The sequence below is a fragment of the Cotesia glomerata genome, linkage group LG3 (genome assembly GCF_020080835.1).
Source record: "Cotesia glomerata isolate CgM1 linkage group LG3, MPM_Cglom_v2.3, whole genome shotgun sequence".
NCBI classification, from domain to species: Eukaryota; Metazoa; Arthropoda; class Insecta; order Hymenoptera; family Braconidae; genus Cotesia; species Cotesia glomerata.
The window spans coordinates 2,521,527-2,548,098 of record NC_058160.1 but is presented as its reverse complement, the minus strand read 5'-3'; the positions used below and the strand labels follow the sequence as shown (position 1 = coordinate 2,548,098).

The window sequence follows — 26,572 nt, the reverse complement described above, 5'->3', positions numbered from 1 at the left end:
ACAACAGCATCTATACAACTACAATCTTATATTTATAAGCTGAGAAGAGCACTTGATATCCCTAGATGTCCTAGACCTAGAGAAGTACACGATTTTCCTATGAAAAAAAAAAATATAAAAAATATATAAATACATAAAAAATATGTATAGTAAATATATTTTTAATAACTGACTTTTGGCCGATTTTCATATATATTTTTTATATTTTAAAATACATAAAAATACATAGCTAAAAATATACAAAAATATATTTTAAATATATCTAAAATATATATGAAAATCGGCCAACAGTTAGTTATTAAAAATATATTTACTATACATAATTTATATATATTTATTAGGGTGGCGCAAAAAAACCGATTATTTTTTTTTTTTGAGTCTCGAGTAAAAAAATGATAGTTTTTGATGTTTTAAGAACCCTCTCCAAAGAACAGTTCAAAAAAAAAATTTTAAGAGGTTGCTCCAAATTTTTTTAAATTTCAAAAATCGTCAAAAATCGAAATTTTTTAAAAAAATTTTTTTTCTCGTTACGTCATAATTTTATAGACCAAAAAAAAATAAGTTCCTGCAAGTTTCAATTCAAAATTTAAATTTTGAAAGGTCGCTCATAATTTTTTTTTTAAATTTCAGAGTCAAAAAATGCTAATCCAATTAAATAGTCACTAATAAATTAAAAAAAAATTATGAGCGGCCTTTTAAAATTCACATTTTGAACTGAAACTTTCAGGAAAACCTTTTTTTTTGGTTTATAAAATTATGACGTAACGAGAAAAAAATTAAAAAAAAAAAAAAATTTGATTTTTGAAATTTAAAAAAATTTGGAGCGACCTCTTAAAAATTTTTTTTTAAGCTGTCCTTTGGAGAGAGCTCTTAAAACATCAAAAACTAACATTTTTTCACTCGAGACTTAAAAAAAAAAATTAGTCAGTTTTTTTGCGCCACCCTAATATTTATATATGTTTTAAAGATTTTTAATACATTTTTTATATATTTCGAAATATATTTTTTTTTCATGGAGGTTATTCGTTTTTAATTAACTTCTTTTTTTTTACCAGCTTCTTAATCTTATTCAAGCTCATTTACTTATTTTCATAATTTATACCAAACAAACTACCGTACCGAGATTTAAGTAGCTAGCTTTTGCGAATATAACACTAGACAAACGTGATGACTTTGTTGCAATGCTTAGCTCAACTCTTTATACGTATTATGTAAAGTTATTGCTACCAACTGGCCTCAATTTTACAACTTACGTGTTTTCTAAACATTTAAGAGATGTCTCGGCATAAATATTTTAAAATTACCATTTTTATTAAATCACATTTTTTTTTAAAAAAAGAAAAAATAAATATTCACATTATTTATTTTCTGATCAAAAGCTAAGTGGATGTTTTTAAGTTAATACGAACAATTTAATTATTTTACGGTCTAACATCCACCGTATTTTTGGGTCACGGACGGCAAATTGGAGCAATACGAAATAAGATATTCCTTTCATTATTGAACGGCTTCTTTGAGGTGTCCCTGGTGATAATACGCCATGTAGTGAGTCGAGAAATAAGCAATAATAAGGATTTTTTTATTCCATTACTAACGACCAATTATTAGCTCTGTAATTTAAGGATGAAAATAAGTAAACATGATGCGAAATAAAATGAGACAAAGTATGAAAGAAAAGGTTTAATAAAAAAGAGAAACTTGTCTCTTCATGGACATTGCATTGATTGTTATGAATTGAGATTATTTTATCTGAATTATAAGACAAAGTCAATAAATTTACTTCAACCGTTTAATAACAGGCAATATAATAGACGCGAGTTTATGCCTAGTTCATAACCATTTTTGTTTTATCAATTAGTCAGTTACTCTAAAGATTTATTTACTACACAAGATTATTAATTACCATATCATTTTATTTATTCTCTTATACAGTCAAATGTTAAGTAATCAGTTATTTTAGCCTACAAGCTTTTACGATCAATAATAATTAGATTCAATTCTTAATTAGATTCTTTTTTTTTTCTTTTCATAATTTTATTATCCAAAAAATTAAACTCTAAATAATTTATTTTTTTTTACAATGAGAAAAATTAAAATTATTGCTCGGTACACGAAAAGAATAAGATGACACCGGATATCATCCTAGATTATGCTAAGTGAAAAAAATTTCAGATAGTAGCTAATATAATCCAGATTACAATGAGTATAATCCAGATTATAATGAGTATAATCCAGATTGCAATGAGTATAATCCAGATATCACGCAGTATAATCTGGATTTTTTTAGATACTATCTGAAATTTTTTTTCACCACAGATATCACTGAGTATAATCTGGGATGATATTCAGCGTCATCTTGTTCTTTCCGTGTAGGATTTCTTAATTTTTTTGCAAAAAAATTAATATCTGTCTTAATTAAAAATTATTTCGGTCAATTCTTTAAACAAAAAAATATAAATTGCACGCCTCATAAGCGAAGCGTTGAGGTTGTGCTCTACTCTTGACATTTCAAAAAAAGCAGTTTTCTCGAAACTGAAATTGATTTTTCGTTATTTATATCGCACTTACAAATTAATATGAGTACACTTATATCAAGTCAAATAATTTGTCAGGCACATAAAATATATTTCAATAACAATTTTTTTGTTTAACATAGTAAATAATAACATTAAACATAATCTTTTCTGGACGTCCGTGTATGGATGGGTGTATTTGGCAGGGAAATTGGTCGAAAAAATGATCGTGCAGGAATAATTTTTTTTTTATTATCTAAAGTAACACACGACGGATTTTCTCAATTAATATGAGCGTTCAATTCACTGTTGTTAAATTATTATTTATAAAAAACTAATATATGACTGTGGATTTTTTGTATATCTATCTATACATTTTATTATAGGAATTTTTTTCCTCACCTTAGAGTTATGACGCCACTAAACCATAGCAGAGTTTTCTGTTTTTTATTATTTTGCTTTTTATATTTTATATTAATCAATATTACTGTGAAAAATGAGATTATGAGGCGTGCACTTTTGGATTTTCCAAACTTTTTTTTACAATGATTTTTGTGAATTATAAGGGTCGAAAACTTCAATGTAATATTGTGATTTATCTACAAACATTATTAATTATTTACACCTTTACAACATCCGTAACTTTATAAATTTACATAAAGTAAATTTGATTGTTTTGGTAACAATAATTTATAATTAAAAAATTTTCATTAAAATTATTTTTAAAAAAAATTCTAAACTTAGTCGACATTTCAAAAAAAAAGTATACTGAAAGCAATATCTGATCATTTTTATGATTTTTTTTTTAGTAAGTAATTTTAATTAAAAAAATCATACGCAGAAATTTAAGGAGATTATGAGGCGTGCACTTTTGGATTTTCCAAACTTTTTTTTTTTTAATGTGATTATATTTATTATTTATTTTCTTAAGTACAGCTTTTACAAAAAAAAAACTTTAATACTGTCCCATCCCATGCTACATTCAATTAACAATTATAAATAAAACTTTAATAATTTGCTTCATTTTGGTTATTTGTAATTGCACTGTCTACCTGGACTCTGCTTCCCCATTCTTTGGCTCAGCTTCTGAAGTTCCGAATTTGATTCGGTCCAATACTTTTTCAAAGTACATGCATACTTCCTTGAATGGCGGGCCTCTCAAAATGTCTTTAATAGCATACTCAAGGTCCACCTCAAACTTTCCGTCAACCAGCTGTCTCATATGCTGCGCAACTTTGCTGTCACAAGCATTCATGGCCTCTCTGCATATAAATAGGTGCGGCAATGTCTCTGCTTCCCCTTTGCAAAGCCTACACGAGCAGTCCTTGGAGAATCCTTTTTTCAAGTGCCTGCTGATGTTTCCGCACCTTAGCTTCGTCCAGATCTCCTTCATCCATGGTTTTATGCTCTGGTCGCTCCAGTATGGCTCGCTGCCTTCACAGGTTTTGATAAACTTGTAATGAGGGCTAAAGGTCGATTTAATGTGATTATAATAAAATTTTAAATTCAAATAAATAAAAAAAAAAATTAGAAAAACGGTTGACCCTGAAGGCCATCCCTGCAACTTCCCGCTAATTCCATACTTAATCGCTTAAAATTGCACCAATGACGTTTTTGAGCTCTTCGAGCTCAAAAATACAATTTATGGGTTATTTTGAGTTCTCCGAGCTCAAAGAGATTGCTTCTCTATGCTTTAAAGCACTTCGAGCTCAAAAGTCTGATAGAGATTTGATAAGACACTATTTCTTGAATTTTTAAACCGCAATAACTTTTGAATGAATAAACCGATTCTTATGCGGTTAGAAGCATTCGACGCAGTTTTTCAAGCCTCACAAAGAATCTTAAATTTTGAATTGATCGCGCTAGGAATTTTGGAGTTATTCCGAAAAAATACTTTTTTCGGTTTTCTTTCGTTCACGATATCTCTCGAACGAATCAACCGATTTTGACCGGAATGGTGACGATCGACGTGGTTTTTTGAGGTTAAGAGCTGATTAGTTTTTGGAATTGAACCATCAAGCCGTATAAAAGTTATTCCAAAAAAACCACATTTGAAAAAAATTTTTTTTCAGTTTTTTGAAGATTTCTCAAAATCTATTGATCTGAATTGGTCCAAATAGTTTTCAAAATCTAAGTTTGGTCAAGCCCTTTCGAATGGCACCAACCGCGATGAAATCGGTCATGCCGTTCAAAAGTTATAAGCGGTTCACATACTTTCACACACACACACACACACACACACACACACACACACACACACACACACACACACACACACACACACACACACACACACACACACACACACACACACACACACACACACACACACACACACACACATACATACAGACACCGTGACAACCTCGCGGGGATATTCAGGGAAGCTTCCTGTGACCTTCAAACGTCGAGATCTGATGAAAACTCGATTTTTGCAAAACGGGGTGAAAACAATAACTTCCTGATTTTTGAAAATCTTCGATTTTCTTAGCGGGAAGTTAAAAATTAGGAAAACGGTTGACCCTAAAGGCCATCCCTGCAACTTCACGCCAATTCCGTTAATACCTGGCCGCTTTTTTAAGCTCTTCGAGCTCAAAAGTACAATCTGTGTGTTGTTTTAAGCTCTCCGAGCTCAAAAAGATACCTTTTCTATGCTTTTGAGCTCTTTGAGCTCAAAAGTCTGATAGAAGTTTCATAGAACACTATTTTTTGAATGTTCATACCGCAATAACTTTTGAATGAATGAACCGATTTTTACGCGGTTGGCGGCATTCTACGCAGTTTTTTAAGCCTCATAAAGAATTTCTAAGTTTCAATTGGTCAAACTAGAAATTTCGGAGTAACTCTGAAAAAACACTTTTTTCGGTTTTCTTTCGTTCACGATATCTCTCGAACGAATCAACCGATTTTGACCGGATTGGCGGCGATCGACGTGGTTTTTCAAGGTTCAGAGCTGATTAGTTTTTGGAATCGATCGGTTGAGCCGTTTAAAAGTTATCCCAAAAAAACTTCAGAAAAAATTTTTTTTCCTACTTTTTTTTAGATTTCTCCAAATTTCTCAAAATCTATCGGTCCGAATCGGTTCAAATTAACAGAAAATCTAAGTTTGGCGAAGCCCTTTCGAATGGCACCAACCGCGATGAAATCGGTTCAACCGTTCAAAAGTTATAAGAGGTTTACATACTTACACACACACATACATACAGACATAGTGACACCCTCGCGGGAATAGTCAGGAAAGCTTCCTAGGACCTCAAAACGTCGAGATCTGATGAAAACTCGATTTTCGAAAAACGGGGTAAAACCAATAACTTCCCGATTTTTGAAAATTTTCAATTTTCTTAGCGGGAAGTTAAAAAAGTTGCTATTTTCAGTATCATCTTCTTTAATATTCTTCATAGCAAACGTGTTTTTTATCCAAACTGAAAATAATTCACCGTTTACTGTTTAAATTATCATCATAAAATGCGATATATTGCCAACATTCCATTTAAATTATCTCAACCATTTCTGTAACAAACCTAGCTTGTATTTTAAGCATTCAATTTATTTCTTCTTTAGCTTTAAGACCATAACTGCTATAACTACTTCTTCAAACCCCGATCAATCATTCAAAAACTACCACTTACTACAAAAAAAAAAACAAAATTACCAGCAATACTTGAACCATCTCGCATCAATAATCTAATTAATCATAAAATTTTTCCACGTCTACTCTAATTTAAGCGAAAGCGTCATCCTTAAAATTTACATTAGAAACCTAATCTTGTAACTAGTAAGAAGTGAAACTAAACAAAATGCTAATACCTTTTTATCTCTCTATTTTAATTTTTAAAATAATCAATTTCCTTTCTCGCGAAAAACAAAATTCCTCTGAATAAATCACCAGTGAATCATTAAATTGTTTCATCCTATCTACGGACTTCTCCGTCCGCAACTATTTAATTGTAAAAAAAAAATCAAGATGCGTCTTGATGTTAGAGCAGGAAGAAATAGCAAAGTTGTATCATCTCTCATAGCGCTTCCGTACATTACAGCTCGAGCATCTACAAGGGGAAGTACCGTCGCCATCAGCATTTATTACCATCGCCATTACTATCACCATCCGGCATCCAGACGTAATCATTTTAAGAAAAAGGACTAAGAAAGAGTAGCACAACGTTATATTAGCATCATCAGTAGCGGCTAAGAGGCCCAAGAGAAGACTAGCGGCAAAAGTGACTGGTATGTTGCATGCAATAATTTAAAACAACTCAAGTAGTAGTAAGTAAGTAAGTAAGTAAGTAACCAAGTATTCAGTAATAGGTAATAGCAATAAAAAAAAAAAATAAAAAATAAAAATAAAATAAGATGGATTAAAGTTGCCCTGGCAACAGCATTAGTGCTGAGAGCATCGTTTTCTTATTGGCAATGTGTCCAGTGATGGTGACCACCAATTGAGAGGGAAAACGCTTTCTTCGTTGTGGAATTCGATTATCCGCACGTGAACTCCCGGCCTACTTAGTAAAACACTTCCCTTCTCTTAATCTTCCTTTTATTTAATAAATAATAAATAATAAATAAAACGAAAAGAGAAAGAGTAATAATTATAAATTTTATCAATGAACAAAAACGGCAACTCAGTTTTTAAATTATTTATTAACGTGACAATGCCATTATTTCTTCTCAAGTTTATTACAGTAAGCTTATTGTTAAAGAGTTGACACCAGCTTAAACATTACACGAGAGAGGATGAGAAGCATGATATATAATTGAAATAAATAATACCACGCTTTGTTGAGGTTTAAACTTTGTTTAACGGGCACTTGAGGTTAGGTGAAGATGATTTTGATTTTTTAAGCATCTTCAGCAATGGAAAGTTTGAGCTTGATGTCAATCATCGTTTAAACAATCTTTTTATCGATTATTAAACGCGATTTATTTGTATGGGTTTGACATTCAGAAATGCTATTACTACTTTAATTATGTAGCTCGCGGGTTAATTTAACTAACAGTTTGTTTGTTTCTTCGAAGAAGTAACAGTTGAGACTTTTGCTTGATGGTAACGAGGATAATTACGGGGTTGAGGTGTTGATTTGGATTTTAAAGATGAATTAATCGAGATCCTTCACCGCCGGGACTTTGATTCGATATATTCGACGGGTATAAAATTATATTATACCTGGAGGACAAAAGAAGAAAGGGGAGAGTTACAGAAGCCTTGGGGCTTGTAACTTTCGCTTGAGCGACCGCGTTCGGGGTCTTCTTCAGTCCTGATGCCTGATTCTTCATATCCTTATTTTTTTTACTTTTTTATGACCGTTATTCTGTCAAGTTATCAGAGCTCTCCTTTCTCCAGTTTATATGTTATTTTTTTAATAATAATTATAATATATTTTATTTACGTAGATGTTTTTTTTAAACATTTTTTAATTAATTTTTAGATAAGATTGATCTTGAACATTTAAATTTATTCTATTTCTCAACTAAAAATTAATTATTTTGGTTAAGATAAAAAGATTTGCTTATATTTAATAAGCTTTATTAACTGTTAATTAATGGTTTTTCAACATCATAAGATTTAATAAATATTTATTAACAGTTAATAAATTATTTATTAAATAAGATTTATTAAATGTTAACAAATATTTATTTAAAATAAAAAGCAACAATGGCAATTTTCTTTTGACACTTTTTATAACCCTATAGCTAAGATACATGATAATAATTCAATTCACTAAATAAATTAACGTTTTTAATATTTAAAAATATAAAAGATAATTATGAGCTGTGATAAAATTTGGTATTTTACAATAAACATTATTACAATGTAATATAATTAATGCAAATAATCTATAAATATGATTTTTGTTTATAAGTAATCTTCATATCATATGACATTGCAAGCGAAACAAATTTACTCAACAAAATATTTATTAACTGTTAATAAATATTTGTCAATTATTAGGGTCAGTTTTTCAATCCAGGATAAAATTTTATCCAATAATAAAATATATATGAAAATTAAGTTAACCGCCTCTCAATAATTTTTTATTTTTTTTATTATTAAAAAATTAGAACTAAAAAACTATTTTTTAAAAATTTCACAAATAATTTTTAAAATTTTCTACAAGTGAAAATTTTTGTTTGAATTTTTTAAAAATTATTTTTCAATAAAATAAATTATAAAAATTTTCAAATGTCGGTTAATTTAATTTTCATAAATATATTTATACATTTCATATATATATATATAAATATACTGGCAATAATAATTTTATCCTGGATAAAATTTTATCTTGGATTGAAAAACTGGCCCTTAATAAATATTTATTGAATGTTAAAAAATATTTATTAAAATTTAATAAATTCAATAATTGTCTTCAAATAAATTAAATTATTAATATTTAATAAATCCTTCTATCAGTGTACAAAGTAATTTTCAAATTTTTTTAAAATTATTGCATTAATTAAAAAGTAATGTACTTGAAAATTTAAGCAATGCTCATGAATTTTCATAAGTTAAGATTTGTTTTAATTTTATTTAATTACTTACAAGGTCTTATTTTTCTCACGGCTAAAGTCGAGGACAAAAAAAAAGTGAAGAAAAAATTTTTTTTAATTTTGAACTTTAGGTGTAAAATTATTTAGTTGGAAAAAATTTTTTAAAAAATTAAATTTTTCCCAAAAAATGTCTCTTCAGAATTAAAATTTAAAATAATTTTATAAAATTAAAATTCCAACGTAAATGCAATTAAAATAAAATGTAAAAGAGACTTTAAAAGCAAAAGTCGCGTAACAATTACAAAATAATAATTGCAGCGTTTAATTAAAAAAAGAAATTTTATTATGAAAAAAGATCCAGCTGATAAATAATGACTCATAGCTCATGACACATTTTTGTATATTACTTTATTATATTATATAGAGTAAAAAAAATATTTGTTATGTAGAAAGCACATTATTAAACTATTAAATGTAACAATTGTTACAAAAGTGACGTAAAAGCATGAGCTTAAAATAAAAATATTAATGTTAAATCTTCAGACCGAACAGCCTACAACATAATTACGGTATTACGTGCGGTATACATGTTAATATAAAAAGTATAACAATAACAACTTGTGGATCTGAATCTTAAAATCTATATAACATCTTATTTTTATTCCCATGTAAAATAATTATCACACCGTGGTATGTGAAACTGGAGAAACTCTTCCGGTTAAAAACCATTGAATTTGCACCGTCAAAAGTTTAGACTACAATGCCATTATGAATATTTAATAAAACAATACAGAGAACAATGAAAATGTAATCCAGAGATAAGTTATGAATCTTAAAAATTTTATATTGAATCAATTCCGCTAAAAAGTATCTTCATTCATAATTCACTTCTTCTCTTTCTTATTATTATTGCATGCCATTTTTTATAAATAAATTTCATTATTTAAAGCTTTGATACGTCAGTAGAATTCACTTTCATCGCAGATTCACTGTACTGAGAATCGACCTTTGCAGAGGTCGAGCGCCCGAGTTTCACCGTCTAAATGTCCATAAGATTCACAAGAGAAGAGAGAAAGGATTTTTTTTATGCATTTATTTATTAAAAATGTCTTTTTTTTAACCATCATAACCATAATATTATCCTCTCTCATTTCTTAACACCGCTCGCAATAATAAAAAAAAAAATTATCATAAATAAGAAAAATTTTACTGATTTGCAAAGCCAATAAATTTTATCTCCACAAAATATCTTAGACAAGTTTGAATTATTTGATTGCTCTAGAAATTTATTAATTAAAGGAAATAGTTATTGACAAATAAATAAATAAATAAATAATTATTATTATTTTTATTATCAAATAATGATGACCTGGTACGCTCTCACGCGTTTTTCTTTATTCTCTCTTTCATTTCTTGTCGTACTTAACTTCCGCTACACTAGTGAAAGGAGTAAGTGTTACATGCATGCTCATTGCTCACTCTTCTTCATGATCCAACTTGTACCCATAAACACACACATATTACGTCCATTATATTATATACATATATTTATGGGTAAATATAAATGGACGTATAATAACGCAAGTACATATATACGTACAATACGTAAAGATAAATATTATTCTCAACACCTGCTTACCAACTGTTCAGTCATTAAAATATTTTAATTTTTTCCACAACCAATTTAAGTCACTTTATATATAATAATAATAATAATAATTTTATTTTATTTTATTATTATTTATTTTATTTTTAATATATTATTATTATTATTATTATTATTATCGGGTTAAAATTTTTTTTACTTTTTTTAAATTTAAATTTTATTAAAAAATAATATTTTGTTTTAATAATAATAACAACAACAACAACAACAACAACAACAACAACAACAACAACAACAACAACAACAACAACAACAACAACAACAACAACAACAACAACAACAACAACAACAACAACAACAACAACAACAACAACAACAACAACAACAACAACAACAACAACAACAACAACAACAACAACAACAACAACAACAACAACAACAACAACAACAACAACAACAACAACAACAACAACAACAACAACAACAACAACAACAACAACAACAATAATAATCTATTAATAATAAAACAAAATTATTATTTTTAATAATCAAAAATTATTATTATTATTATATTATTATTATTGTTGTTGTTGTTATTATTAAAACAAAATATTATTTTTTAATAAAATTAAAATTAAAAAAAAGTAAAAAAATTTTTAACCCGATAATAATAATAATATTTTAATATATCAATTTATGAATATATTTATCACTTTTTTCTCTCTAATATGAAAGACCAATAAAGCAAAAGGCTTTAAGTAAAGGTGGATTAAAAATAAAATAAATTGACATTGTAAGTAGGCTTGATAGGTAATCAGGGAAATTATTTAAGTTATTAATCATTTCGCTTAAATATACAGTTTACTCATCTAAACGACCTTGATTAACGTGTTTTTAAAACCAGGCGAAAATATAGTTATGCAATTTATTGAATTCCAGAGTTATATTTTAAAATTTAAATAAAAAGTAACGTCTACTAATGTCCATACCTTCTACTTCTGATTTATTATTATTATTATTGTTATGTAAAAAATAATAAATAATGATTTTGATGAAAAATTAGTGATGCTGCAAAAAATAACTATCAATCATTTATGATATTATGTTAAAATAGTTTCTTAAATGCATATATTTAAATCTAATAACTGGGCTCAATCGTGATTAGTGATTTTATTAGAGTGTCAGTAGGTATGGGCTTTAAAAGAAATAATTTGACATTCAGAAAATTCACTTTTGTTTAATTAAAAGTCATTACACGTTATTTTTTCTTTTGTCATTCTAATCGAAAGACATTTCTAAACTTACATCATTGCGTCGAGCACTTAGAGTTACTTTAACTTACGTATTTCAAGTTTGTTCAATTATATTATTTATTCGATGTGTGTAAGTGAGATTGGATCAATGAAATTGTTTTGGTTGCTTTCAGGAAATCTTTCAGAAATTTGTTATTATTATTATTATTATTATTAGATATTTCATTTTTTTTTATTATAATCCGCAATTAAGTTTTCATTTATCATGATTTACTATCGAGCTTCTGATGACAGTGACAATTTACTTTTTTTATTACTATTATTTATCTTATATATTTATCTGATCGCTGATCAGAAATCATTACAATTATTGCCAAGTTAAAAGTTACAACACTGAATATAAAAACTATCGATTATTCTTTATCAATTTAAAAGATTTTTTAACTGCTAATTTTTTTATCGATATTTTAATCTTTAATAGTTGCTATTTATTCTTTATTTTTATTTCAATTCTTAAAATTGATAAAAATTTTTATTCTTCATAAATATTAAAAGTTTTTTCTGATTTATTGTGCCGATAATTAGTTAAGAACTTTTAATAAAAATTTTATATTTTTAATCACAATTAAATTAAAAAATTATTTTTAAATTTTTTAGTTAAAAAATTATTTTTTAATTTTTTAGTTAAAAAAATAAAAATTTTTATTCTTAATAAATATTAAAAGTTTTTTCTGATCTATTGTACCGATAATTAATTAAGAACTTTTTATAAAAATTTAATATTTTTAATTACAATTAAATTAAAAAATTATTTTTTAATTTTTTAGTTAAAAAAATAAAAATTTTTATTCTTGATAAATATTAAAAGTTCTTTCATATTTATTATGTCGATAATTAGTTAAGAACTTTTTATAAAAATTTCATATTTTTAATTACAATTAAATTAAAAAATAACTTTCAATTTTTTAGTTAAAAAAATCGATGATTTTTCTCATAACTGCATGACGTTTAACGGCATTACTTTTACACCCGCTGACATTAGGAAGTCCTGGTTCGTTCTTGTAGCACTTTTTGACCCATCCGTCCCAGTGCTTGAACCCCTCGGTACTCTGAATTTTTCTAGCGCATACAATGTCATCGGTTATGTCATCGTCGGCAAAGTTTTCGCATTTAGCATTACACTCGCCGCCTTTTCTTCCTATCTTGCACCATTTTAAGCTATTTATTTGAAAAACGCCGTATGAATAGCTTGACATTGTGCCGGGTCCTTTTACTAAACTTGTGTTCAATCCACTTTCACTTTTCATTAAACATACCTGCCAGGATAATTATATTTTATTTCATTAATTTTGTTAAAAATTATTTAAATTTTTATTTTCAATTCTATTAATTAATATTTATTAATTTTTTTTTTATTAAATAAATTTAGAAAAATTTTTACCTAATTTTTGACTCGGTTAAAAAATAAATAAATAAATAAATGAACAGTACATTTTTTTCTGTCATTAAATTTCAAAAAAAAAATTTTTTTTTAATTCTTATATTGAATATTTAACACTTTTAAATTGTAATATAAAAATTTTTTACAAACATTTTTTTTAAGTACTGACAAAAAATTTTTTTACTGTATTTAAAATTTCAAAAAAAAAATCTTTAACTATGAGTAAATTATTACAGTAACTGTTTAAAAAAAAAAATTGAGAAAATTAAGCGTGAGAAATTTTTATTAGTCGGTAGTATTAAATAAAAAAAAAAAAGTTTAATTGAACTGCAATAATTACTTCAATTAATATTTGCAAGAACGCGGAAGTATTTTTCTAATACAATAATTTTCTACTTCTCTCAATAGAATAATTACGGCACTTCTCTAAACGGCAATAAATGTATTTATAATACTACAATGGACCAAGTAATTGTTATAAATTATTATAGTGTTGCTTTGTCATTTCAACCAATACTTAAAATTATACTATTAATTTAAATAGTTAAAAAAATTTATTTTTAATGTTTCCAAGTAAAAATAAATAATTATTACACAACAAATATAAAAAAAATTCCAATAACACATTGTCATGAATTATTAACAATTATTTGCAAATATAATTTAAAAAAAAAAACTTTCTTTCAGAAATTTATTTTTGGATTTTAAGATAAGAAATAATAAATTAAAAAAAATGTTTACCCAGTTACTCAGAAAAGTAGCAGATACTCCAGAATTTTTGAGCTCGCGCGCGGCTTCACATTCAGTCAGAATTTTTCCGTCTATTCTGACTTCCGTAAGAACAAAAAATAAAAACAAGCTATAAATAAATTTACTTGAATATGAAATCATTTTCAAGAAAATTGAATATTTTTTTTATATTATATTTAAACTTTAATTGAACTGATCGCGGAAAATCGGACGATCGATACAATACTAAGTGATTAAAAGCAAAGTGTAAATAATACAAATGCTAATGCCAACGATTAAAGGTGAATACTTAAAGTTTATAATTGACGTAGTGTCTCATTAACGACTACGCCGTCTGTCGTATCGCCAATCAAGTGGTATCACTCTATCCTTGAGTTCGGATACGTGATAAAGCTATTATCTTTTAACTATTCATGTAATTTATATCTTCAAATAAATAATCTCAAACAAACGCCTCTTGTTGCTATCAACAATGCTTAAAAATAAAAATAGATAAAATTTAAACTAACAAATTTAAATCTTAATATTTCATCTCTTGATAAGTTGTGATTAATATATTGTCTAATTACAACAAATATAACTTTCACTTAAGAAGCTTTTTTAATATTTCTTCTTTTTATTTATATCTTAATTAAATAAACAGCTAATTTCATTACTTACACACTGTTAAATATGTTTAAATGTAAACATTGACTATAAATTGGATATTGATGAATAATTAATCAGTGTTACATACAATCGTGGTTATTAATTTAAGTATGTTTTTAAGTTGATTGGAAAATAGCCAGCACTCTTATATACGTGACTGAATAAAGTAGTCAGTACTTGTCTCGGATAGCTTAACTGGTAGAGCCCTTGGCGCGTAACCGAGAGATCTGGGTTCGATTCCCAGTCTGGGCTGTCTGATTATTTTTTCAATCACGGAAAAAAAAAAAAAAAATTCCCACTGAGTAGGTCCCCCTTTCCCCTATCCGTTCTTTCCCAACTCCCTTAAAGTTTGCTTTAATATGTCTTAAAATTGTCAGATAATAATTTTTTAACAATTTTAAATTCAATTTAAAAACATCTTACTCAAAAATATTGCGGTTAGAAAGTCGTAAAATCGTCTAAAAAATGTCTAAAAATTAATTTTCACAACAAATTCGAGAACCAAATTTTCAAAAATCTGCTCTCGGAATTTTTTTTTTTTTGGCGTCTTAAAAGAGTCTTAAAATAGTCTTAGCTTGTGTCACGTTTAAGACCTTAAACGAACGACAATTTTAAGACAATTTTTTTTTACACGGGTAGAACAGCGACCGCTTTGAGCTCGGAGAGCTCAAAATAACACAAACTTGTAATTTGGAGCTCGAAGAGCTCGATAGCGTTACAAGTGCAATTTCAAGCGCTTAGATATAGAATTAGCGGGAAGAATTTTTGAACGTGTCGACGGATCAAAAAATGATTTGAGGCATCTAAAAGGACTTCCATAAATTTAGTTTTTCTGAAAATTAAAGCAGATTCTACCGGCCCATTCAAAAATTATAAAAAATTTAAAAACGGGTAATTTTACAAGTTTCTTCAGTAAGAATTGGCTAAATTTACATAGCCACAGATTTTTATTTTTCGCTATTTTATAAATGACTGAATTCATATTTGGTGAAATTTCCATTTCGCTAATTTCATTTTTTATTTGCGATTAATTTTGCAAATGACATTATCAACTAATTTTCAAATTTATAGTTTATAAACGTTCGAGTTTACAAATGGCTATTTTCCACACTGAAAAAAAATTTAATTTGAATCAACATGAAAATTCTTGAACCAAGAAAATAATTTTGAAAAGTTTCATTGCTTTGAATTAAAACGAAAAATTCTTGAATCAAGTAAAATTTACTTATGCCAAGAAAAATTTCTTAGTTTAAGAATTTTTCTATTCAAATCAAGAAGATAAAGTTCTTTAAAATTATTCACTTGATTCAAGCAAATTTTTTTTCTGTAAAAATAAATTAACGACAACGATTGTAAATAAAAAATCTTCTTTACAATTTTATTTAACATCTTCAAAGTACTTGGCAATTTTTTTAATCAAAATTTTTTAATGTATTTCTTTTATTTCGGTAAAATAAAAAAAATGATAACAGTCGATCATAATTATTCATATATTTATTTTATTAATCATCTTAACTTGATTTATACAATTGAATACATAAAAACTCACTTGAGTAATTCACTCATTATTTTTACACAAATGCATATTATTTACAGATCTACGGAAATACAATTACTTTAATTTCCTAAACTAACTTTTAATAAAATCACAGCTTATTTATTAAACAATAAATATCTTCTCAAAATTAATCGACTGAATTAAAAAAAATAATTATTTTTATATCAGGAATGTGGACAAGAGGATCATAATAACAAATTACATTATTAATAATAGATAGAAATAATAATGTAATTTGTTATTTTGATCCCTATGTTGTCCACATTCCTAATACAAATAATTGATAATTATGGACGATATTAACAAAATTAAAAAAATATTTTAATCAAAAAAAATTTTTTTTAAAGTTCATTTGAAAATAAAAAAAAACTATCAATGATTTAAAAATATTTTTCTCCCCTCCGGGCGGAAAGCGTCAATTTTCCGCCCGCTGCGCTAAATAAAAATGCCGCTTTCCGCCTCCGTCGAGGAGAAAAATAGTATTCTCACCACGGGCAGGAAATAAGAAAGCCTCAGATCACATGTTTGTCGACCTCGGCTTCGCCTCGGTCAACAATTACATGTAATCTGAGACATTTCTTATTTTCCTGCCCTAGGTAAGAAAAATACTATTCTTAGCCCTAATTTATTTTAAAACTAATTATCAATTTCCTGGTTTAACAATGCGACTCCTTTTCTTGGAAAAGGTCAAATAATCAGACCCATTGCAAATAATCTTCATAAGCGTATCTTTGCTAGCCAAAGTTTCATACCTGGATCCCTTGCACATCGTTTTTTGGGTACTAGACAATTTTTCATCGCACGTAACCTTATGGTACACGTGAACTAAATTAGGGTCTGGAGCGCGAAATACAGTAATGTAAGACCTGACAGATTTCTCATAAAAATCAACGTCTTCTTTGCCCCAACCCTCGATCGACAAATTGAACCCGCCGATTTTCAGATAGTCCCTTTTATACAGAGAAACAATTCCGAAGCCAAAGAGCCTCCAGTATCCCATGGGTTCGCTCAAATTGGCCAGATCTCCAAACTGATTTTTTTTCTTTTCACGATTTGATTTATCAAAATAATAAACGTAATTAGGGTCGTACTGGCTGAAGACAATCGGGAAATAAATTTTTTTATTAATAACCGTGTTCAATCTGACCCGTTGGAGCGCTTCGTTAGTAAACGCGACGTCCACGTCAATAAAAAATACCAGGTCGTTATTATTTAAATGTTTAATCGCTAGATCAAGCGCTTTAGCGCGTGAAAACAAATTATCCTTATCTAATAAAATTTTAATCTTTGCATTTTTGTATTTTAATTTAATACTATCTACCAAATTGAAGGTACTGTCGACCGAATCCTCGAGCTTGTGCGGGTACAGTATAACTAATAGTTCAGTCTTGGCGTTTGTCGACAAACAAACTTGCTCGTAATTTTTTATGAACCTCTTGAAGGTTTTAAATCTCCCGGACAGAGGCACCACCAGGTGAACGGTCTTGTCTTCGACCGGATCTTCCTCTGGCTTGCTCGGGGGAAAATTGAACAGAAAGGTCGAGTAGAAATTAGGGAAATTTCTTTGCCGGGTCTGATCTCCGTCTTCTTGGTCCTCGATTACTTCCCTCGCTTCGATTCCTGGGATAAAATAATCATCGGAATTAAAATAATCGACTGCAATTTGTACTGAGGCATAATAAATATAATAAATGTAATAAATCATTTCATAATTCGAATATAATAGATAGTAGTTAGGAGATTTAAAAGTAGTGTTTGTTGTAGTTGTGATGAATAATGCGGAGGAATAAATAGAAAAAAAACCAACCGGTAAAGTGCTGGTGAACGTAAACATGTCTTCTAACGGGAAGTGTAACCTTTCGCCCTCGATACTTTCGATAGACCAGCAGAAGGTCGAGAATAGTGTCAGCCCCGTAGGCATCCACACGTCTGTATCCGTATAACATCGACCGTTCTTCTACTACTCGACCCCGCTGTCGCGAGCATGAGTTGATTGAAGCCATAACTTCCCGCGTTATGTCCTCCAAGCCCTCTTTTACGTCGCTGTGGATTCTCCGACGCGGATTTGAGTCGGTTAAACTGTACTCTGACCGTGAGATAAAGTCCCATGGGATTACCTCTGATGGTGATTTTGGCGAGAAACTCTTTAGGCCAGCTGGAATTCCTGCACAGAAAGAAAAATTTATTGGCTGGAGAACAAAAAAATTTTGGAAAATCCAAAAGTCCACGCCTCATAATCTCATTTTTCATAATAAAAATGATTAAAATAAAAGGTGAGCAAAATAATAAAAAACAGAAAACTCTGCTATGGTTTAGTGAGGAAAAAAATACTATAATAAAATGTATAGATAGATATCCAAAAAAATCCACAGTCATATATTAGTTTTTTATAAATAATAATTTAACAACAGTGAATTTAACGGGCATATTAATTGAGAAAATCCTAAGTGTGTTACTTTAGATAATAAAAAAAAAATTATTCCTGCACGATCATTTTTTCGACCAATTTCCCTGCCACATACACCCATCCATACACGAACGTCCAGAAAAGATTATGTTTAATGTTATTATTTACAATGTTAAACAAAAAAATTGTTATTGAAATATATTTTATGTGCCTGACAAATTATTTGACTTGATATAAGTGTACTCATATTAATTTGTAAGTGCGATATAAATAACAAAAATCAATTTCAGTTTCGAGAAAACTACTTTTTTTGAAAAGTCGAGAGTCGGGCACAACCTCAACGCTTCGCTTATGAGGCGTGCAATTCTTGGCACAAAAAAATTTCGGCTGTCCAATTTTAAAACACAAATTTTTATACCTAATTTTTTTTAGTATTGCTGCATTTTTTATAACTTTTAGACTATAATTTCAAGTATTTTTTTGTAAAAATATTTATATTCAAGTATTTTCTATTCATAAATCAAATTTTTTATCAATTATAATTGATAAAAAAAAATACTTTTACTCAATTAACAATTTCTCGGTTCAAAAAACTCGCTGACGATCAAATATTCTATTATTATTAATTATTAATTTCTGAAGAGAAGAGCATCAATATTTATCTTTGGATAATAGATGAACAAAAGAATAGCTTTATTTAAATTAAGTAAAAATTATTTCAATCAATTTAATAATTTCTTGAGCTAAGAACAATGTAAAAGACTCAGTTATTGACACTGAACTAGTTATTGACACTTGCAATTTTATTTTAATTAAATAAAACAAATTGACTCTAATAAATTAATAAATATAATTTTTGAATTGTAAATTTTGAGATAATTGATTTTTTGAGAACATTTTATTTTTTTAATTAGAATAAAATTGCAAGTGTCAATCAACTAGGCCAGTGTCAATAACTGGGTCTTTTACCTTATATATTCTTGAAAATTTTCAAGAACATAAATTCTTGTATCAAGAAAATTTTTTTAATAAAAGTATTTTTTTTTTTCAGAGGCGCGCAAACTTTTTTTTTAATAAGAAAAATTTTTTTAAATCTTAAAATTTTCAGTTACTGTGTTTTGAAATTGGGCAGCCGATTTTCGGGTGCCTGAAGGAAGACCAAAGTTGTGTTCGCTGAAGTAAAAATTTTTTTTTAAATTCTATTCTTGGTACAAGTCATTTTTTCTTAATTCAAATTATCATAAGAACTTCTTAAGAAGAATTAATATAAAAAAAGACAATTTTTAGTATTCCCCATAAAATTAAATTATCATTATTATTTTTTATAATTTCACTGAAGAATAAAATTTTTTAATATTGCTTAAAAATAGTCTGAAGATATGAAAATTTTGAATAATTCGATTTTAATAATTTAATCACAATTTATGGATACAATAAATTTTTATATTTGATTAAGATTTTTAGATACTTTAGGGAAGCAGCGCCACTTACTTCAGCTGAGAAAAAAATTTTCTCACCTTGAGAAAATTTTTCTCTTGAATATTTGATACCCATTTTATATTATTTTAGCGTGCAATTATACATATTGAATGAAAAAAAATAATGAAATATTATTTGACATGTTAATCAATAAAAATATTAATCAAAATTTACTTCTATCTTTATATTTAATTTTTTGGAGCAAGAGAGAAATTTTCTCAAGACAAAAAAATTTACTTCTATCAAGAACTAAATTTTTTGGAGCAAGAGGCTGCATTTTCTCAAAACAAGATTTTCTTGACTTAAATAAATTTTCTTGGATCAAGATAATTATTTCTTAAAGCAAAAGAATTAATTTTTTTGGAATAAGTAATATTTCTTGTGTAAAAAAAAATTTTTTTCACTCAAGAAAATAAATTAGGAAGAAAAATATTTTCTTGGCTCAAGTGAACCTTTTTTTCTGTGTGAAATTATTTTTTGAATGGATAATTAGTGATTGGTAAAATTTATAATTTATTAATTTTTTTAAACTATACAAATTTTATCTGAATTTTATTTTTATTTTAAAAAGAATAAAAATTTAAGAAAGTCTAATAAAAAATTTTGAAAGTCGTGAAATTTTAAATTAATTTTTTGATAATTTAAAAGAAGCTAAATTTTTTATTGAATTTCTAAAACTGTTAAATATTTTTTTTTTAATCCTGACTTAATTTTCTATGAAATAATCAATAATTGTAAGAAAACAAATTAATATACAATTTAAGTCCTTAAAATTTTTTAAATTCTAAAATGAATTTTTTTTTAGATTAAAAAATTAAAAGACAATTTTTAGTACTCCCCATAAAATAAAATTATCATTATTATTTTTTATAATTTCACTGAAGAATAAAATTTTTTAATATTGCTTAAAAATAGTCTGAAGATATGAAAATTTTGAATAATTCGATTTTAATAATTTAATCACAATTTATGGAGTGGAAAAATAATTTAAATTAATTTAAAGATAAATTTTCTATTAAAGTATCGATTACAGAGATAGATGGGTTAAATATAATAGAGATGATATAAAATATCTGACAAATGCATTTGGGCTCGTCTTCTGGCAGAGTGTATAATACGGACGTATGTATGATAGGACAAATTGCCCGTGACTATTGCATGAGAATGAGGTAATGAAAAATTTGATTAGTCTCTGGCTGACGGACCGAGGCGAATAGAACTGTGTCGTAAGCAATTTGCACAATCAATTGTTCAAAGTGGATTCATTAATACAAATCAGTCAATTCCGACCCGCAAATTTTTTTTCTTTCTTACTTTCATTATATTGTTAGTATTATTTTCGTCTCCCACAAAATCTTTCCATCCAACATTAAATATTTTATTTATTATTATTATTATTATTATACTAACCAAGCATCAGCGTATCTCCAAAATAATTTTCTCTGTCCGAGTTCGGAAACAATTTAACATTTTCCGCAATCGGCTTTCTGATAAATTCTCTAACATTTTCTCTAAGCAATTCAGCCATAGAATAAATATCACGGTGCAATTTAATTCTCTCGTGCTGCAAATCTTGAATTTTCAAAGCCTAAAAATAAAATTAATAATGATTAATAATTATTCAATTATTAGATATTTATTATGATAGTCCGCGATTAATCAAATTAAATTTTTTTACCCGCATGTAATTATGCAGCCGGTACATGTACGGAGGACTTTTGATTGGATGGAGCGTAATAGCTTGGTGTACTTCACGTTTCTTCAGGTTCCCAGTGAATGATTGATCTCCGCTACTATTGTGATAAAGTATCGACTGCATCTGTAATTAATTATTCATTATATTAATTATTATAATCCGTGTTTAACTGTAGGATCAGGAAGTAATAATTATATTAATTTATAAGTTACGATCAAGGTATAACGGAATATTAATTTTTAGTTCTAAGAAACTGTTTTTAACTACGAAAAATTTTTTTTTATTGTTAGCTCAAATTATTTTAAAACAAATATTAGTCATGATTTTTTTAATTTAATCATAATTTTTCAAGCAAAAATATTTTTTTAAATTGAAGTGGAAAAATTATTAATAAAAAAAATTTTTCATATAATTTAAAGAAAATTTTTTTTTAACAAAAAAAATTAAATCAAATAATAATATTCAAAATTTTTTTAATTTAATTATAATTTTTTACAAGCAAAAATATTTTTTTAAATTGCAATAGAAAAATTATTAATAAAATAAAAATTTCTTTATAAAATTTAAAGGAATTTTTTTTCAACAAAAAAAAAAGTGGTCAAATTATTTTGAAACAAATATTAATAATCAAAATTTTTTTAATTTAATCATAATTTTTCAAGGAAAATATTTTTTTTAATTGAAATGGAAAAATTATTAACAAAAAAAAATTTTTTTATATAATTTAAAGCAAATTTTTTTGAACAAAAAAGAAAGTGGTCAAATTATTTTACAACAAATATTAATATTCAAAATTTTTTTAATTTAATCATAATTTTTCAAGTAATAATATTTTTTAAATTGAAATGGAAAAATTGTTAAAAAAAAATTTTTTCATATAATTTAAAGCAAATTTTTTTTAACAAAAAAAAAAGTGGTCAAATTATTTTAAAACAAATATTAATGTTAAAAATTTTTTTAATTTAATCATAATTTTTTTTTTAATATTTTTTTAAATTTCAATGGAAAAATTATCAATAAATAAAAATTTTTTCATATAATTCAAAGCAAATTTTTTTCAATAAAAAATAAATTATTTGAAATTGAAACTATTAAAATAAAATGATAGACAATAAGAAAAATGAATAAAAATATAAGCTATTTCTATTTCTATTTAAATTTAATGATTAACATCCTCATTTAAAAATTTCTCGTGTTATGTTATCTCATACGAACATGAAACATGACACTACTTATTACCTGTTAAGTTTAAATTTAATTATCTCTGGTTATTTAATTATATATTAAAGACCAATGACAATGACAAATGCTAAACGCGGTGCGTATAATTGCTTATAATTGACTCAAAACAATCATTGCGTCATATTAATACATCTAAATCAATGAAAATAAAAAATTACTTTCAAACAAATCTGATGAGGATGTAACTCATCTTTTAATTGAAACTTATCGTTAATATTTGTCTAATAATACTATCATTATTATTATTATTATACTTGGACAAATCAAATTGTTCATATATTTGCTATAGGTTAATATGATATTGTTAATCCACAATATATTAATGCATTTTTCTCGTTTCGATTTCTCAAATAATTGCTTATAACTATAAATTACAACTATGACTAATTAATGACAAATATTTGATTTACAAACGATTAATTGTTCAACGTCGAGTTAGATAATTTTTATCGCGGATTTTAAAATAATTTTTATTAAATTAACGTCAATTAAATTATGAATAACCGTATGCAGATGACGTGAATCGAAATAGACAAGACGAGGTGAGGGTAAAAGCCGTAAAACCGGTTGCATACACGAAATAGTATCCACACATAGCATATAATAATAATTATAATATATAAATAGTATAGTAGATATATTGTGAGACTTGTAATTTAAAATTTATCTTAATTCTTTGAATACCGGAGTATAATAAGCATTCGAATGTCAATGACTTGACGGCATTATATTAGTCATTTCGACGTCTACACAATACTCGTCTATTAACCGCATCTATTAACTCATCTTTGCATGTACATAATTTATTTATATTTTTTTTTCCCGTAATACACAAGAAAGAAAGACGCTTAAAGTTTTGTAATACTTATTAATCATTTAAATATTTAATATTTTTTATTTACCATAAATTTAGTACTTATTTTTATGAGTGTAAATATTTTTAAAAAATGTCAGTTTAGTTGATTTTATATTTTTTTTTTCAATGTGATGATGCAATTAAATATTTGATTTTTTAAAACAAATTTTAGTTAATTATTAATAGCAAAAATTTATTTTTTATTTTATTTATAGAAAAAAAAATACTGAGAGAATTTTTTTGTAAATTACAATAGACACTAAAATTTGTAATTGCTTAGTTTCACGGTCTCCGATGTTTAAAGTAGTAAAAAATCTTCTTAAATTGTCTTCGACGAATTGGCAATAAAAAACATTTTAAAAAATCAAAAAAAAATTTTCTTGAAATAATAATTTAAATATGTAATTTTCAATGATAAATTTTTATCAATTAATAGCATAATAAAACTTGTTCTTGGTAATAAAAATTTATCAAAATGCACGACCTTATCATTTTTTTACTGATTAAAACTACTGATAAAAACTATTGGAGAACTAATTTTTTTTTTTTTTTTTTTTTTTTGGAATCTTACGCGTCAGCCTTCTGGCCTACGAATCAACTGATTTCGACCGGGCTGACGGCGATCAACGTGGTTTTTTGATGTTAAGAGCTGATTAGTTTTTGGAATCGATCGGTAGAGCCATTTAAAAGTTATTGAAAAAAAAACCACATTTCAAAAAATTGTTTTTTGTAGTTTTTTTGAGATTTCTCAAAATTTACCGGTTCGAATCGGTCCAAATTATATTAAAAATCTAAGTTTGGTCAAGCCCTTTTGAATGGCGCCAACCGCGAAGAAATTGGTCAAGCCGTTCAAAAGTTATACGAGGGTCACATACATACATACATACATACATACACACACACATACATACAGACATACGGACATCATCGCGGAAACATTCGGGGAAGCTTCCTAGGACCTCAAAACGTCGAGATATGATGAGAACTCAATTTTCGAAAAACGGGGTAAAACCAATAACTTTTTTGAAAATTTTTGAAAATTTTCAATTTTCTTAGCGGGAAGTTAAAAATAAATTAATTTTTAAAAAGATAAAATTACCTCATAACTCCAAGTGCAGGGAATCCCCGCGTACTTCTTAACACAGCGTCCCAGTTCGACATCCTCATGCGTGGTATAAAGATTCCCAAGACAGTCCTTAACATGAGGAACAATTTTCTTCATCGTCTCTTTAGACATAATGACCCCGGGACCCCCCATGCAGAAGTTCTCGTCATATTTGAGCGCCAGCTGTCCGATTTCTTCCGAATTTCCTCTCCCGGCCTGGCCAATGTACATCGGCTTGCCCGAGTCCACGGACATGAGTAATTTCTTGAGCCTGTCTGTCCTAATATAGACGTCATCATCCGCCCTGATGAACCACTCGAACTTGCTTCCGTAATTGTCCCACATATATTTAAGCATCAAAAAAGATTTCTTCTGAGGCGGGTAGCTGTCGTCCACCTTCGGGAGTGACACTAACGGCAAGTCCGGGCAATTATCGGGTACTTTCGACTCTTCCGAGGAGAAGAATATGATCTTCCCCGGTACTTCTCTGCCCCAAGTCTCCCAAACAGCCTTGGCTCTTGTCTTTAAATATTTCTGGGCTGTCATTACTCCAACAATTACAAGACCATTTTTATCTTCAGTCATATTTTCAAAATTATTTCCAAATGCCTCTTTATCATTTTCATTAATATTATTACTATTTAAATTATTTTTATTTTTATTATTAATCAGCAAAGAATGCTTGATAATTTTATTATTACTATCATACTGCGTTTGATGTAAATGCTGGTAATTAAACATAAACAGCCCAATAATAATGCCTGAAATAAGGCCGTAAATGGCACTTTTTAATCCACGATGTCTAATCATCACTGGATTATCCGTCACCTCGGCAATTTACTATTACAATAATTACCATAACAATAACAATAACAATTACCCGCCATTTCTTCACCACAATCATCCCTACTACTACAAAAAAAATAACAACAACAACTTTTACTATTACTATTTACTCTTAATAATTTTATCGTCACCAATAAAACATAAAACATTATTTTTTATCTATAATTAAACCTTTGTTTAGCCAACTTTTATTATCATACATTACATCCATTTATTTCTTATCTTCTTCTTAAATTTAAATTGCTGTCAATTTTAAACATTACCAGACTATTAAATACTAATCATTGGAAATTATTTCTACCGATATTTTTATAATATTTTTATTGCTAATTTTTTCCATGATAAAAATTTATTTTCTTCTTTCTTCTTTAAATTATTTTATTATTAATAATCCTTTATTATTTCTTCTTTCTTCTTTAAATTACTTTCTTTATTATTAATTTTCACTGTAATTTTGTAAATTTTTTAAAGCATCTAATTCCAGATTATTTAATGAAAAAATTCTTAAAATTAATTTTCTTCTTTTTTCTTTAAATTATTTTATTTATTAATTTTTACTGTAATTATCTTGTAAATTTTTTTAAGCATCTCCAGATTATTTAATGAAAAAACATTAAAATTAATGTTCTTTTCTTCTTTAAATTATTTTATTTATTATTAACTTTTACTGTAATTATTTTGAATATTTT

General features: G+C 27.0%; 3 protein-coding genes across 5 annotated transcripts; 1 reads left to right on the top strand and 2 right to left on the bottom strand.

Annotated features, from left to right (window-relative positions):
- Window positions 1-7,747: 7,747 nt before the first annotated feature.
- LOC123261900 (chondroitin sulfate synthase 1) lies at window positions 7,748-26,179 on the bottom strand. Of its 3 annotated transcripts, none has more exons than XM_044723775.1 (6): window positions 25,032-26,178; window positions 21,817-21,957; window positions 21,549-21,726; window positions 18,060-18,416; window positions 16,890-17,872; window positions 7,748-7,757 (listed from the first exon to the last, which is right to left on the bottom strand). In XM_044723775.1, the coding sequence occupies exons 1-5, from the start codon at window positions 25,845-25,847 to the stop codon at window positions 16,896-16,898; spliced, it is 2,469 nt and encodes an 822-aa protein (XP_044579710.1). In that variant the 5' UTR covers window positions 25,848-26,178; the 3' UTR covers window positions 7,748-7,757; window positions 16,890-16,895. The 3 variants fall into 3 exon arrangements, with proteins under 3 accessions (XP_044579710.1, XP_044579709.1, XP_044579711.1); XM_044723776.1 differs by lacking the exon at window positions 7,748-7,757 and having other exon boundaries at window positions 16,828-17,872; window positions 25,032-25,737; window positions 25,774-26,176; XM_044723774.1 differs by lacking the exon at window positions 7,748-7,757 and having other exon boundaries at window positions 16,826-17,872; window positions 25,032-26,179.
- On the top strand, window positions 10,854-11,111 carry LOC123261902 (GATA zinc finger domain-containing protein 15-like; the record flags this gene model as incomplete). The annotated part of the gene is made up of 1 exon (XM_044723778.1): window positions 10,854-11,111. A coding segment is annotated over one exon (258 nt), but the record flags the coding sequence as incomplete, so codon positions are not given.
- Window positions 12,733-14,367, bottom strand: LOC123261901 (lysozyme c-1-like). Its single transcript, XM_044723777.1, has 2 exons — window positions 14,038-14,367; window positions 12,733-13,171 (listed from the first exon to the last, which is right to left on the bottom strand). The coding sequence occupies exons 1-2, from the start codon at window positions 14,185-14,187 to the stop codon at window positions 12,821-12,823; spliced, it is 501 nt and encodes a 166-aa protein (XP_044579712.1). The 5' UTR covers window positions 14,188-14,367; the 3' UTR covers window positions 12,733-12,820.
- Window positions 26,180-26,572: the final 393 nt, after the last annotated feature.